We start from the raw sequence: 13,386 nt of genomic DNA, 5'->3' as shown, positions 1-13,386 counted from the left end.
GGTTAAACTGTTTGCTGAATTGTGACCAAAGACAACAAGGCTTGAGAGTGTGATTAAAATGAAATTTGTGAGAATTGAGCCAAGATACCTACCTAATCATACAGTTTTATAATTATATTTAATGAACTTTTGAATCAGGTCTAATATCCTTCTGATAGCCACAATTTTAATACCTTTCCTACAGTTTTCGTTTCATTTTAACATAATAGTCATTGAATACTAAAGCAGAATGACATTTATACCATCCAACTCAACTAGAGAGCTGAAACAGTAAATCTGGGATCTGAATTTCAGAACATCTGGGTTATTCTCAGAAGAACAGTACAATTTGTGCCATTACACTGTGAAAATTTTCCACTTAATTATATAGTATACTAACATATAGTTGAGGTAAATTCATACAGCATGTTTCCTAGTCCAAAAAGACACCATTACACTGAAAATTAATTTTCAGGTCATAGTTGAAATAGGTGATTAAAAAGTACATTTCCAGCAGGGTCTCCTAAAAGATGAATAAAACTGAAATGGAAGAAGACAGATTCATATTTTCCTAGAAAAAAAAATTAAACTCTTTTTAATATTTTATTGAAATATCCTGATATAGGCTTAAAATTGTCAGCTGTTAAACATTAAAAAGAGTAACTCATATTTTTGATATAACTGCCCTATGAAAAGAAGTGACTCAAGTGGTAGACATAGAGGGAGAATGATAGGGAATATTTTTGTATTCTGAGCTATTTACCTAGGAAACAACCTTGAAATACACAACTTAATCTTTTAAATGTACCTACATTGAGCCATCCCAAAACTGTGTAACAGATTTTGTGGAAACCAAGCATTACAATACTAAGTTTTCCCTGATTTGAAACTAATTGTTAAAAAAGGCACTTAGCCTAGCTGAATTCTTAAAGTATCTCAAAAATTGTGAAATGTTAAAATAATGGAGCTCAAGTTTCTTTTTTGCAGTTTCTTTTGTGTGTGCTTTGGTTTGTTTCCTATATGCTTGAAAGAGTACATGCAGTACTCTTCATTCTTTCAAATATTCTCCACAATTTGAATGATCCGACACTTTTCTGTGTAGGACAACTTTAATCTTGATCATCATATGGCGTTGGACAAATAACAAATATTCTCAGGCATATTCTTAGATTATTCTAGTAATATTCTTAGATTAAATAGTGTAGTCCTTATTGTGACATGTTTGGGTTAATGAGAAGTGTAAAAACTCTGTACATGAACTTTAATTTTTACTTTCATTGATTTAGCATACCATGAGAAGAGAGAGAAGACAGAGAAGAGAGAAGAGGTAAAACTGGTGAAAGAAAAAAAAAGGTGCTTAAGACTGTCTGGTACAAGCATTTAAGTGTCATAAAAACACAATCTCAGGATAGAAAAGTGCCTAGGAATAAAAAATTAAAATTAAAAATAAAAAACCCTACTTGAATGAATTAAAAAATACAGGGCAGAAAAAAGACAGCCAGCTCCTCTTTTGACTGTGAGCTCATTAAACATCTGTGTGACTGGGCCTTGATCATACATTTGGCTGCTGTTGCCTGCAGTGCATCAGGTGTTGTACAATTAGAACTTTGAAGTTCAAGCTTCCAGTAATATCAAACACAGATCCTTTACTAATTGCAACAAAATTGTCATATAAGAAGGTACTATGTCTTAGCAATTATTAAACAAGCTTATGAAACCAATAACAAGATCCATACAGACCATTTTTACCGCTTCCTCAGCATGGTCACCTTCTGCATTGAGATAGGTCACTCTGAACTGCTGAACACTGTAGTCAGAAATGTCCCATGTCACCCTCAGACTTGAGGTTGTTTCATCATCTATAACAAGGTTTCTCACTCCTGTTCGAAAAACTAAATCCAGAAATACTTAATTAATATTTTCTCAGTTATATTTTTAGATTTAGTATTCTTTTATATAAAATATTGAAGCCACTTGGTGCTGATTATCACCAAGTAGCTGCAAGCTCTATTGCAGTCATGGCAGCTCTGAAGATCCACAGTGGGGCAAAACCATATAGCTCCGTCATATTTGGGCTTAATAATATAGAAACTGTAACTAATTATTAAAAAATAATAGTTAGTCTATACCTAATTTAACATATAATATCCCATCTGCTTTGTTTACCTACTCAGTTTATGGAGCTTTAAATTAATTCAAGCTAGAATGCTACAGAAGAGAAATAACCCAGAAATCTTCCTTAGAAGTCAGTTGTCTAATCAGTGGGGAAAAAAAAGAGAACACTCAAAATGGAACAAAATCCTGAAAAGTTTCCAAGCTCACATTTATAAAGGGAAAGAGAAATTCTAGGTGAAATTTCAAAATTAGTCTCTGGACACTTAAGTAATACCACTGGCATCATTCAGAATCCCTACCCTGTGTAAGGGGTCAGCTCCCCATCTGTGCATGGCCTGTGCAGGAGGTTGGCCACACACACAAAGGGGTGCAGAGCAGCACAGTGTGACCCTTTCAGCAGTGCTGTGCCTTCCCTTCAGGAACACCAGCTCCTCAGCAGTACCACAGCTCTGCCCCCAGCCCTGGAGCTGCCTGTGGGGACTCTCAGTGCTTTGCACTCAGCATTTAAACTGCTGGCACTTGCTCTGCTTACCTGCTGTGGTGGGCTCAGAGGTGGTGGCACTGGCGGCGACTGTGGTGGGTACTGTGGTAGCACTCACAGCTGGAAAACAGGATTCTGCTCACCAACAGCTCAACAAAACATGGAAGTCACAGTACTGTTCTTGTATGTCTGACTATGACAATGAAACTATGTGCTCACACCTACAAGTATCCCACACACTTTAGACATTTCAGAGACTACAAGGGAATTATTCATTTAGTTTACTTTAGGCACATATATATTTGTAGGATTAGTACTTAGATCTGCAGATAAGACATAATCATAAACTGTATAATCAAATAAGAATGCATACATTTTCACAGATTTCTGGCTGAGCTATGCACAATAGACTTTCACTTCAATCATTTGTTAAAGTTGTCATATTAATTAAATTGAAAGTTTTTAAGGGTGTTTTACTTCTGTCCAAGTGAAAAACAGAAAGTACACTCAGCAACACTGGGAAGTATCAGCATCATTTGGATGGGTATGGGCTTGTTTTAACAGAAGATTTAGAACAAAGCCTGCAGTTAAATTACTAAAAACAAATAAATAAATTTTAGAATTTACACATGAGAAATATAGTCTTTTATTATCCAAGTAATTATCCATAAAAAAAGAATAGAGCAATCTTCCTGAAACACAGGCCACTGTTTTGATAATAAACTATAAAATAAGCTGGACATGATTAGCAAGTTTTATCTTTGTTACTTTCATGTCAATGTCACAGGAGGCCTCTGTAAGCTTTTTGGACCATTGTTTCAGCCAAGAGTGAATTCAACTAAATATTAAAATATAAGATGGAAGAATATCTACCCAGACACAGAGGTAATTAATAGTCCAGCTCAGATAAGGAGCCAAACCACTATTTTCATTCAATGCCACTTATCACATAATATTAAATAGGAAAAGCAACAACTAGTCAGCAAGCCCTGGTGCTATACCACCACATTCTTCAATATTACAGCTACTCAAGATGAACTATGTTCTTTATATAAGATATCTGCATCAAATTTAAACCACATAAGCATTTTTTAAAATCACAGTTAAGAGTTGGTCTTACATGTAGCTCCAAGAATAGCAACAACTTCGCTTTCACTTTCATCATCAAAAACTGCCAGCAGAGAAACTTCATATTCTGTGTCGGGCAACAGACCCTCTATAACATGACTGTCTGCATCTCCACTTATGACAACCTAAGTTACACAGCAAGATTGAAGAATATTAGTTCTGCATCTGATTATTTTACCTGAATTGACTGAAATGAAAGAAGGAAAATCGATTCACCTTTAAAATAAATTAAATCTACACTTAGATCTGCCCAAAAATTTATTAATACCACAGAGAATGTCTAGAAAAAGCACTTAAGAATATTTAAAATGTATATCATTATGCTTTCACCCACAGCTAATTAATTGTTAAAGCTGACCATTTTTTTTTTTTACATCACTACAATTCAAAATATTTATCAATAAAAGCAACATAACAGACTAAAAACTTCCATTTATATTTCTACTATTCAAACATTTTATGACAAATGTATTCGGTATCTCCCTCCCCTGCCTTAAAAAAGGCTGTTTCAATAACAGAACTGTAATCTCAGTTATGGTTCCACACTTCTGAATGGAACTTGAAAAAACACATGCTTCAGACTTGAGGATTAGGAGAGATGCGCTGATGAATAGTTCATTATATGATATAAAGTTTTAAATAGTAATTTTCTAGCTATGATACCAGAAGAAGATTGATATGCAGTGTGAACTGTAAATAGGCTTCACTTCAGATTTTTGTGTGTTTTATTTATTTTATTAGCAGGGATCACCAGAAGGGGAAGAGCTGGAACAAAAGGGACTATAAAACAAAAGGTACAGGAGCCTGAGCAATAATTCTGGTGAAATAGGCTGGCCAAATTTGGGAATAGTTTTAGGTTACACGAACAGACACTACAATATAATGACCTTTGTCTGGGTTGACACTGACAAGTCTTTAAAGGTGGTCACTGTATACTTAACATCAAAGTTAGACTTGTAATGGAATTCAAACAATAGATATGTCCTGTGGAAAATCTGCCACAGAGGTTTGCAGAAACAGTGAATCACACGTCATTCTTTTAACTACCACAGGAGATTTCCTGAATTTGTCCTAGGGAAAAAAGGACCCATAACACAATCACAGACCTTCTGAACTCAGATACAAAAAACAAAAGCAGAAAGAAATTAATTGGGGCCATCTACAACTACCAAGTAATGAATCAGGAATCTCATACTGCACACTTTTCTTGGAAAAATTTCAGAAATAAGCTTCAAGTGAATCTAGCTGTATAATGAGACACATGTAATGCCTTTTTCTTCAACTCCCCAGTGCCTGCATCTGTTTATCAAACCATTATAAAATATCTATGCATAATTACTGTCTCACAGTAACTCTGGCATAGTTTCTGAAGCATGGCTTCCTTCACCCTCCCCTCCCTGTTCATGTAGCCTACAAAAACCAACACAAAGTGCTGAACATCCAAGTGGGCAGGACAAATAGCAGCAACAAGCACACGAGTACAATAGCATGCATTCTCTACTGTAACCGGGAAGTAAAATGTCCCTCTTAAATTTATTCTGGCTTTTTAGTGCTAACACCGGACTGCAGGCTCCTCACCCATCAGCAGAGTGGGTGAAGTGAGATGAGAGGTGTGTGATTAACCACAGTCCCCTGACCCCACTCAGCTAATTGGCAAGTTGGGTCTTGGGAGAAAGAACGAGGGAGTGCATGTCCTTTGTCTGCGTGACTGATCACTTATTGGGAAAGAAGCTTAAAGAGGCAACAGCCCGGAGGGACTGTGCTATCCTAGGCCTGATCCCATTAGAGAGGTCATGCAAGGAGAACAAGAAAGCAGCTCGGACACTTTTAATATTTCAACATTCTAAAATATTAGAGCCTCCAGCAGTTCTTTGTGAATACCGTGAACAAGTAGAACCTTGGCAGTTCAAATATTTCTTGATAATTTATTCTCACACTGAAATAATACAGATACCTCAAATCTCACTTAAAAATGCGACTTTAGGGCTTTCACTGGCAGCTACTCAATGGAACTGAAATAGAAACAAATCAGTTCATCTACTGCAGAAGAAACTGCGAGTGATGACCTGTGTCCACTCACTCATTGGTTAACTCCTTCTTTTCCCTGCTCACTCCTTTAATTTTTCTCTTTCTTGCATGACTACCTCTCACTAGGTGAAAGGGAGAAAAATAATCAGGCTAAGCTAAATTTACAGAAAAAATGACACATAACCTAAGCTAAAATGACTGCTTTCTGCCCTGATGGATGACAAAATAACGCATGAAACCTAGGGCCAGGTGGGAAATGTCATCTTTCCCCCTGAGTCCTGTACCCAGATAAACAGTTTGCAGATGTGGCCTCTCCGCACACTGCTGATGCCATGAGAGCAAGATGTTTGAGAGTCACTAAAGACTAAGAAGTATGAAAGAAGCCAAAATAATGAGTTAATGAATAAAGAAAAAGAGAAAATGAGACAGACTACGGAAAATTGGGAAAAGAGAGAAAGTGTCTGTCTTTCTACATTGAAAAAGAAAATTTAAAATGAAAAGCTAAAAGAATGCAAATAATTAAAAATTTTAGACTGATGGAAAGACGACTGTGGACAAGATGTACATGGGCTAAATGCAAAAAAATACAGCATGAGAGGGAAAAAAAGAAAACACAGATGGGAACAGATGAACATTCTAATAAATATTCTATGTGTACACTTTTCCTTTTGTAATGTTATTTAATAAGGCATCAGAGGCAAATTTTACTGTGGCCAGCACATTAGACAAATTTGGAGCTTTATGTGAGGATATCACTACTCTGGCTCAGATACCATCATCATCTTCACATCACAGGGAAGAACATGAACCTCTAAAAACTGAAGTGGCCCCAAACAACAACGCTAGTTTTATGGCTGTTGACACATTACAGATTGGATTGACTATTCACAAAATATCTCTTCTTTCCCTACTCCTCTTCAAAACAAAACTGGAATATTGGTTTGATTTTTGTTAAGGAAGCTCTGCAGTGGGGCAGATTTTTCTGTAAGTCAGTTGGCCATATTTAAGTAGCAAATGTTGCTGCACAGCTGTCCTCAGAATGGAATTCTCCCTCCTTTTCCCCCCTCAGAATGTCAAGGCAACTTACCTCCTCAGATTCCCCCCCATCCAAAGGAATCCATGCCAGTCTGTAAAAAGCAATATCTGATGACGTGGGCTTCCAGCTGACCCTGAAACTATCTGTCGATGCTTCATCAATTTCCAAATGCTGGGGAGCTGGAACTCTTTCTGGAAAATATTACACACAAGAAAAGTGAGAGTGAATGATGCTCTGATACTTCCATAGATGGCAACATTAGGCACATACCATTTTACTTCCAGCTTCTTGGAAGAGTATAACACGGGAGGTAGACAACAAAGGCACTACAGAATTCTTTGCCAACTTATTTGCTCTTAGGGAAGTAGTTTTGTAGTTCAAGGAAAGGAATAGACTCTTTATTCAAACTGGACAGGCCAACTTGTCCTCTCTCCACTGAAGGAGTTGTATGCAAACCTAAGTCCATCTCCTTTGCTCAGAGCTCTGTGCACCAGGCTCTTTTCTTGTATCTCAAAGCAAAGTCCCAGTCTCTGCCCTTTCCAGACTCTGTATGCATTTCCATTTGCACTTTGCATCAGCTTGTTCCAGACATGTATGTTCTCTCTTCCTCTTCCATATCATCTTTCTCTTTCCTCCCCTTCCTCCTTTCTCTTCCCATTGTTGTTGGAAAGCATTAATGTATGTCATCAGCCATTTGTTTAATGCAGAACTACAGGTACAGAAACTATAACTGTATTAAACAAACTATAGGAACTTTGAATGTCTTGCATTTTCTCCTTTTGATGTAGTTCCTGTGTATGTACATAAGGTTCTACCCCGTAGTGCCTGGATAGGTCAGTGGTTAAATTTATGATTCAGAACTCATCACACTTCATCTGAGATAAAAATGCCATCACATTGAAAAATGCTTCAGAAATCTGCGGAGATGTTTTCATGATGTCAAGAGATTACTCATGTGAGTAAAGTGGCAATTGGTCCCGTACTAAGGGAGCAAAGAAGCCAAAATCACCAATGAAAATAACAGAAATCATTCCATATACCTGAATTCACAGCCAGAGACCTTTGCTGCAACTGATCTTACTTTCCAGTAACGTAAGAGAGTATAAAATTTCTTCTTGGAAAGCCTTCAGACCTTCAGCAATACTTACTTGTGGTAAAGCTGCCAGTAAGTGGTTCAGATTGTCCCTCATCATACAGGGAGAAAATAGCAACAGTATACTCTGTGAGGGGTGCCAAGCTCTTCAGAGTATGGGTTGAAACACGACCAACTTCCACCTAGAGGAAACACAATTTGTAGTAGATATTGACCATAAAATACATTATCAGTGTGCAAAATTCTTCCAGGTAATAACGATACAGAAGGAGAATGTCAGGCAATTAGTAGAGAAATTCAGTGAGGCTAAGAACAAGTATAAACTCAGGTCCATCAAAGCCGACAAAATCAGTTACACTAGACAAATAACAAAAAAATGAGAATTTTGCACTTATGGCAAACCACGGAAAAGGAGAATTCAGCCTTGGGAGACCCAGCTGTCCAGCTAATATCAGCACTGCATGTTCAGGAACCCAGAAGGGGAAGGAGCTTTTTGGGCTATTAAATCCAACTCCTTATCATGGACAATCACTGCATAAAACCCTAATGTTTAACATTTGTCAAGAGACAGATGAGGGTTTTGTCTGGTCTCTCTTCAGGCTGCAGTTAAGTGACTTTGCCAGGGACATAAAACTCAAAGCTGTGTAAACAGTTTATCAGTCCAACTATTCAGTGCCACGTTAGCTCAGCGCCACAGGGAAAATGCTACCAGTACAAAGTAAAACATGCCACCTGTTCTTTGAACAGACAAAGGAAACACGAACTGAACATTCACTTACATTACAAAGTATACTACAATGAGCCTGAGGCATTCAAATACCAGTGTGACCAGTACAGTCAGGCATATTATCTATATTAAGGGTAATCAATAGGAAGAGATCAAATGATTTCTAAGTTAAACTTCTAGGGATCTAGCAGAAAGAAAAGAAAAAAAAAAAAAACATTGCACAGTTATGATCCCTTCTAAAGCTGAGTGCAGTTTCTTCAGGTTCAATACAAATACTCCACTTTATACAGATGAAAGGCCAGATGTGTCCCAGAAGAAACATAATTACAGATAACTACTATTAAAGACTTATTTTTCTTGAGGGCCAGGTTACACATAACAACATATTTCCTAAGGGACCTGGACTATTTTAATCATCAAACCCACTTACTGTAATTATTTTTTTAAAATCTGTATTTTTTAAAAAAATTATTAATATTTCAGTATTAATCTTTCCATACCATTTTGCATTCTGTCACAGAATTCATGCTGCTAAAAGGTAATATGGCAGACCTAAATACTGCAAATTATTAAACATAAGAATCTGAGTTAGAATATCTTGGCATTGCCTTAGCCTCTGTTCAAGACAAATCCTGTTTCTAAAGAGTTCTCAATACATAATTAAAGCAATAAATGTTGAGAAAATGTGGCAAAGCCTTCAGATGGTCTTTCTGAATGAGCTTGAGTCCATGATATACAACACAGCAAAAGTTTTATTATCTGAACTGAATCAAGAATATTTCCATACTGTACAGTTAGTCAAGATCCTGCTCCTACCAAACCATTGTTCCCTTGAGTTGTCTCCCTCAGTTTATGTCCCCCAGACTGTTCAGAGTACTCTCCCCCAGACATATGTATGTCCAATATTAAACAAACTCTTATTTACACCAAATTTCAGAATTCTCTCACAAATCTTTTGTTAGAGCTTGCACAGTAGCTTCTGTTTATAAACATTACCCCTAATAATTCCAGAAGTTTGGGGAGGTTAGAGAATGGTTAAGGGAAAAGTGGTGCTAATAATTTACCTCATTGGTTTCTGTTCCGTCTGTTTTAACGTACATGATGCGATAGCCATTTACATTTTTGGACGCAGGATCCCATGATAGCTTAGCACTATTGTGCCCAACATCAGAAAATTTCAAGTTTGCTGGTGGACTTAGAGGCACTTGAAAAGAAAAAAGAGATAAAACCATGAAAGTGATCGCAGGTTTTAGCTGTAAAATTTTTAATGTCTTAATAATAAATAGTATGTTTTCCATTCAAGAATTTCCATCACCAGTATTTCTATGCAAAAGCCTACATCAATGGAGCTACAAAAGCACTTAAAGGCAGGTAAAATGGCTTGGCTCTTTACCGAAACAGAACTTCCAGATTTGCTAAATGCATCTCAACTGATACTGAAAAAAATTAAGTTATGATATTGTTCACTGCAGATATCATAGCAAGATCTAGCCTACAGAACACTTCAATAGATTTGGAGTTGTATTTGTGAATTAACTTTAGCCAGCTAGATTTCTATCCTCACACATTTGATTTTCATGTGTATCCCAGCAAAAATACTTCATCACAGTAGAATTTGGGCAAAAACTTTTCTGAGTCCTAAAAGACCTAAGGGTAAGTTTGTCCAAAACACATAACTAGCTGAGAAGATCTCCAAAGATGTAACTTTTTATCTCTGCCTACCCTTTCAGTTAGGAACCCTTAGCTGTTTCCCAACAACAATCCCAGTTAAAGCTGTACTTTTATACTATATATTCCTCGACAGTCATGAGCTGAAGGAAAATGAGGTCATGCAAGAGACAGTCTCAGATTACATCCACTTCTCTGTCACACCACAGAAAGCAATTTGTGCTGTCTGTTACTCTCAGCAGTAGGTTGTGTATTAGTCCAACATCTGCTACTTTCCTCTGAATTATGAAACCTTTCTCTATCCATCCTGCCTCCACACACACACTCCTCGCCAGCCCACGTGGACAGATAAATATCAGCACTTCAGAAGCTGCTTCCCTCACACAATAGCACCTGGGAAAAAGTAAAGATTTTAAAGGCCTCATACATTATGATCTTTAGCCAGGCCATTTATCAATCCAGAATCTGTAACCAGCTTTGGAACGTGAAGTCAACTTGGCTCTTAGAAAAGAGAAGACAGGAACACACTGGAACTGTAGTAGATGGGTTTGCCACACATTCTGGCATTCAACATATTCCTCTGAGTCTAGTGAAGGGAGTATCACGTGCTGGCTTTCCTCTCTATTTTCTGTCAGTCGTGAAATGCGCTTCATTCCACCATCCAGGTCATACAACAAAATGCGTCAGTCTCAGCTCTTTCTTCTTGGAACCGAACTCCTGACAACATTGCTCTCAACCAGACAGGCAGTCCCTGTGCCAGACTTATGTGATATTTACAGCGAGTCTTGGATGAATCCCGGCCCCAAAATGAAACTACACCCTAGAATGAGCTTGCTGAGCATGTCTCTGTTTGGCATAGGGAAGGTTTTACTACAGTAACCAAGATGATTCAATGAGCAGAATATTATTTACTAAACACAGATTTTCAGATACTGCACCTAATACTACAGCAAATTTGGCAGATCATTCTTCAGGCAGGTATATGCTCCAGGAAGAAAATACCAAGTAGCCTATTCATTAATTCTAAGCCAGGAATACTGGCTTACACTGAAGGAGAAAAAAAAGAGCTTAAATCAGATTCTGGACAGGTGAGACACTACTGTTAAACTCCTACAATGTGGGGCAGGCATGATCACCGGGAGCTTTCTCCCTTCCAGATTGTCCTACTGCCTGATTCACCAAAGCCTGCTAGCAGAGGGCTTATTTGAATAGCTGCGTATGACAGACAGATATGACATATCTTCTTTCAGTCCTATAGACCAGAGATGGCTGCATTGTGTCATCATAAAAGAAATGAAGGTTTGAGAGAACTGAGGGTTTCATTTTTATCCTGGTCTAGTAGCAGCAGTAGTGATGATGGGCTGACTAACATGTTACAAGCTTATGTGATCAGACAGTGGTCATGAAAGCTCAGCTTGTGCCAATGTATCTGGAATTTGTATGTGATCTTCCATCTAGTGTGTTAAAAGCTCTGCATTCTCCAAGATCATATGGTATGAAGTGAATTGGAGCTGGCACAGAAACTACATAAACTACTGTTTAGGAGAAATGAAAATCTGATACTGGGTAGATATTGACCAAAGGCCAGGGTGGGAAATAACGGCAGGGGGGCTGTGCAAGATGAGGAGTGAGGCATAAAGAGACAGAGAAATAAAGAGACGAATAAAGAGCTGAAGATTTATTCTCTTTGCTGGGAATCTTCTACACTCATTTCAAGTCAACGAACATGCCCAGGTTGCAGTAGTTTGCCATTGGAACTTGTCTGTCCACAACTGTACTGGCAGACCCAGGCAAACACCATTCCTAGAGCTTCTTCCACTACTGCTTGCTGACCTTACAAGGAATTGCTCTGGGATTTCTTTTTCCAGCATTTGCATGCCGGCACTTCTCTCTGATTAAATGAAGTCACTTTCACTCTGACCAGGTTATTTATGCCAGGAGCACAAAATAAGAGGATTCACTCACTCCCCTGCTGGGAGCAATAGAGATGTCACTGAATGCAGTCCCAAAAATGTCCAAGAAGCACAATTGCTTATTTTCAATTCCTTTGTCTTCCAAATGCTGGAGTTATTTAGAGAGCTGACATACAGACTGTGTACAATTTGCAGAGGACAGAATTTAGCTGGCAAAATTCTTGCTGCTTATTAAAAGCACACTATCTATCATGCATGCACAGGCGCTTTCCAATCCTACATTTACCATATGTTAGGCAGCAGGGGTTGGACAGAAATCTTCTCTTTGCTTCTTTTCTGTCTGTACTACTACTGAGCCAGAGGAATGACTTACTCCATCTCAGCAGGCTCACACACACACACACCTGGTTTTCTAGCTAAAGGAGCTAAACAGAGCATGTTTCTGTTTTCACCATGAAGGTTTACATGGTGATCTTCATTCACCTTCAGCAAGTTCAGAAAACTGTCAGGAATTTCACCAAGATCAATAGTGAAAGTACCATAGTACCACTACCAGTGAAAGAAACAAGTTCACAAACCTGTTGCAAAAACATCACGTTTTGCAGAAATCCTCAGTCTCTATAAACTGAGTATCCACAATGAGAAACTTACATAAAGAGCTTGCCCAAATGTTCAAATCAGATAATCAGATGCCTGCTCTAATATGTGCAAAGAGCATTCTGAAGTTTTATTAAGAATGAAGTGAATATAGATTAGAGCTACCTACATGTAGTTTCTTGTCCTGTAAGGGGATCACTAGCTTCTTCTCCAAACATGGCATAAACTGTGACTGTATATTCTGTATTTGGTAACAGTCCGTCCAGTTCAAGATCTGTTGAGGTCTCCCCAATTTTTATCTAAAAACACCATGAATCAAAAAGGATATGTTATTTCTGAATTTGCTTATAATGAGGAATAATATCAGTTAAACATTTGAAATTAGACATGTGACCAAAGGTTCTGCTGAGTATTTTTCTGACACTGTGTCTGCAGTGCTTTGCCCAAGATTTTGAGATTTTTCACAATAATTAAAATATTAAAACCTTCAAAAAGTCAAAGCAAATACACAGGTAAAATGACTTTAAAAGTGACTAATCACATTAGCAATGACAAAATATTGTTTCTCCAGAATGAGCAGCTACTAAGGCCTTTTCCTGTCTACATTTTATTATTCCCACT

General features: G+C 37.7%; 1 protein-coding gene across 1 annotated transcript in view; it reads right to left on the bottom strand.

Moving 5' to 3' along the window:
• The window catches only part of COL14A1 (collagen type XIV alpha 1 chain), a 113,649-nt gene that overhangs the window by 54,902 nt on the left and 45,361 nt on the right, over positions 1 to 13,386 (bottom strand). The window contains exons 13-19 of the mRNA XM_066335349.1: positions 12,935 to 13,064; positions 9,652 to 9,791; positions 7,916 to 8,042; positions 6,819 to 6,958; positions 3,696 to 3,828; positions 2,627 to 2,695; positions 1,720 to 1,871 (exon numbers count right to left, since the gene is read on the bottom strand). Of these exons, the coding sequence (XP_066191446.1) occupies positions 1,720 to 1,871; positions 2,627 to 2,695; positions 3,696 to 3,828; positions 6,819 to 6,958; positions 7,916 to 8,042; positions 9,652 to 9,791; positions 12,935 to 13,064 (891 nt within the window). The remainder of the gene's footprint in view (positions 1 to 1,719; positions 1,872 to 2,626; positions 2,696 to 3,695; positions 3,829 to 6,818; positions 6,959 to 7,915; positions 8,043 to 9,651; positions 9,792 to 12,934; positions 13,065 to 13,386) is intronic.

The sequence above is a fragment of the Sylvia atricapilla genome, chromosome 1 (assembly GCF_009819655.1).
Source record: "Sylvia atricapilla isolate bSylAtr1 chromosome 1, bSylAtr1.pri, whole genome shotgun sequence".
NCBI classification, from domain to species: domain Eukaryota; kingdom Metazoa; phylum Chordata; class Aves; order Passeriformes; family Sylviidae; genus Sylvia; species Sylvia atricapilla.
The sequence above is the reverse complement of the archived record's forward strand: the minus strand, read 5'-3'. Positions and strand labels throughout refer to the sequence as shown.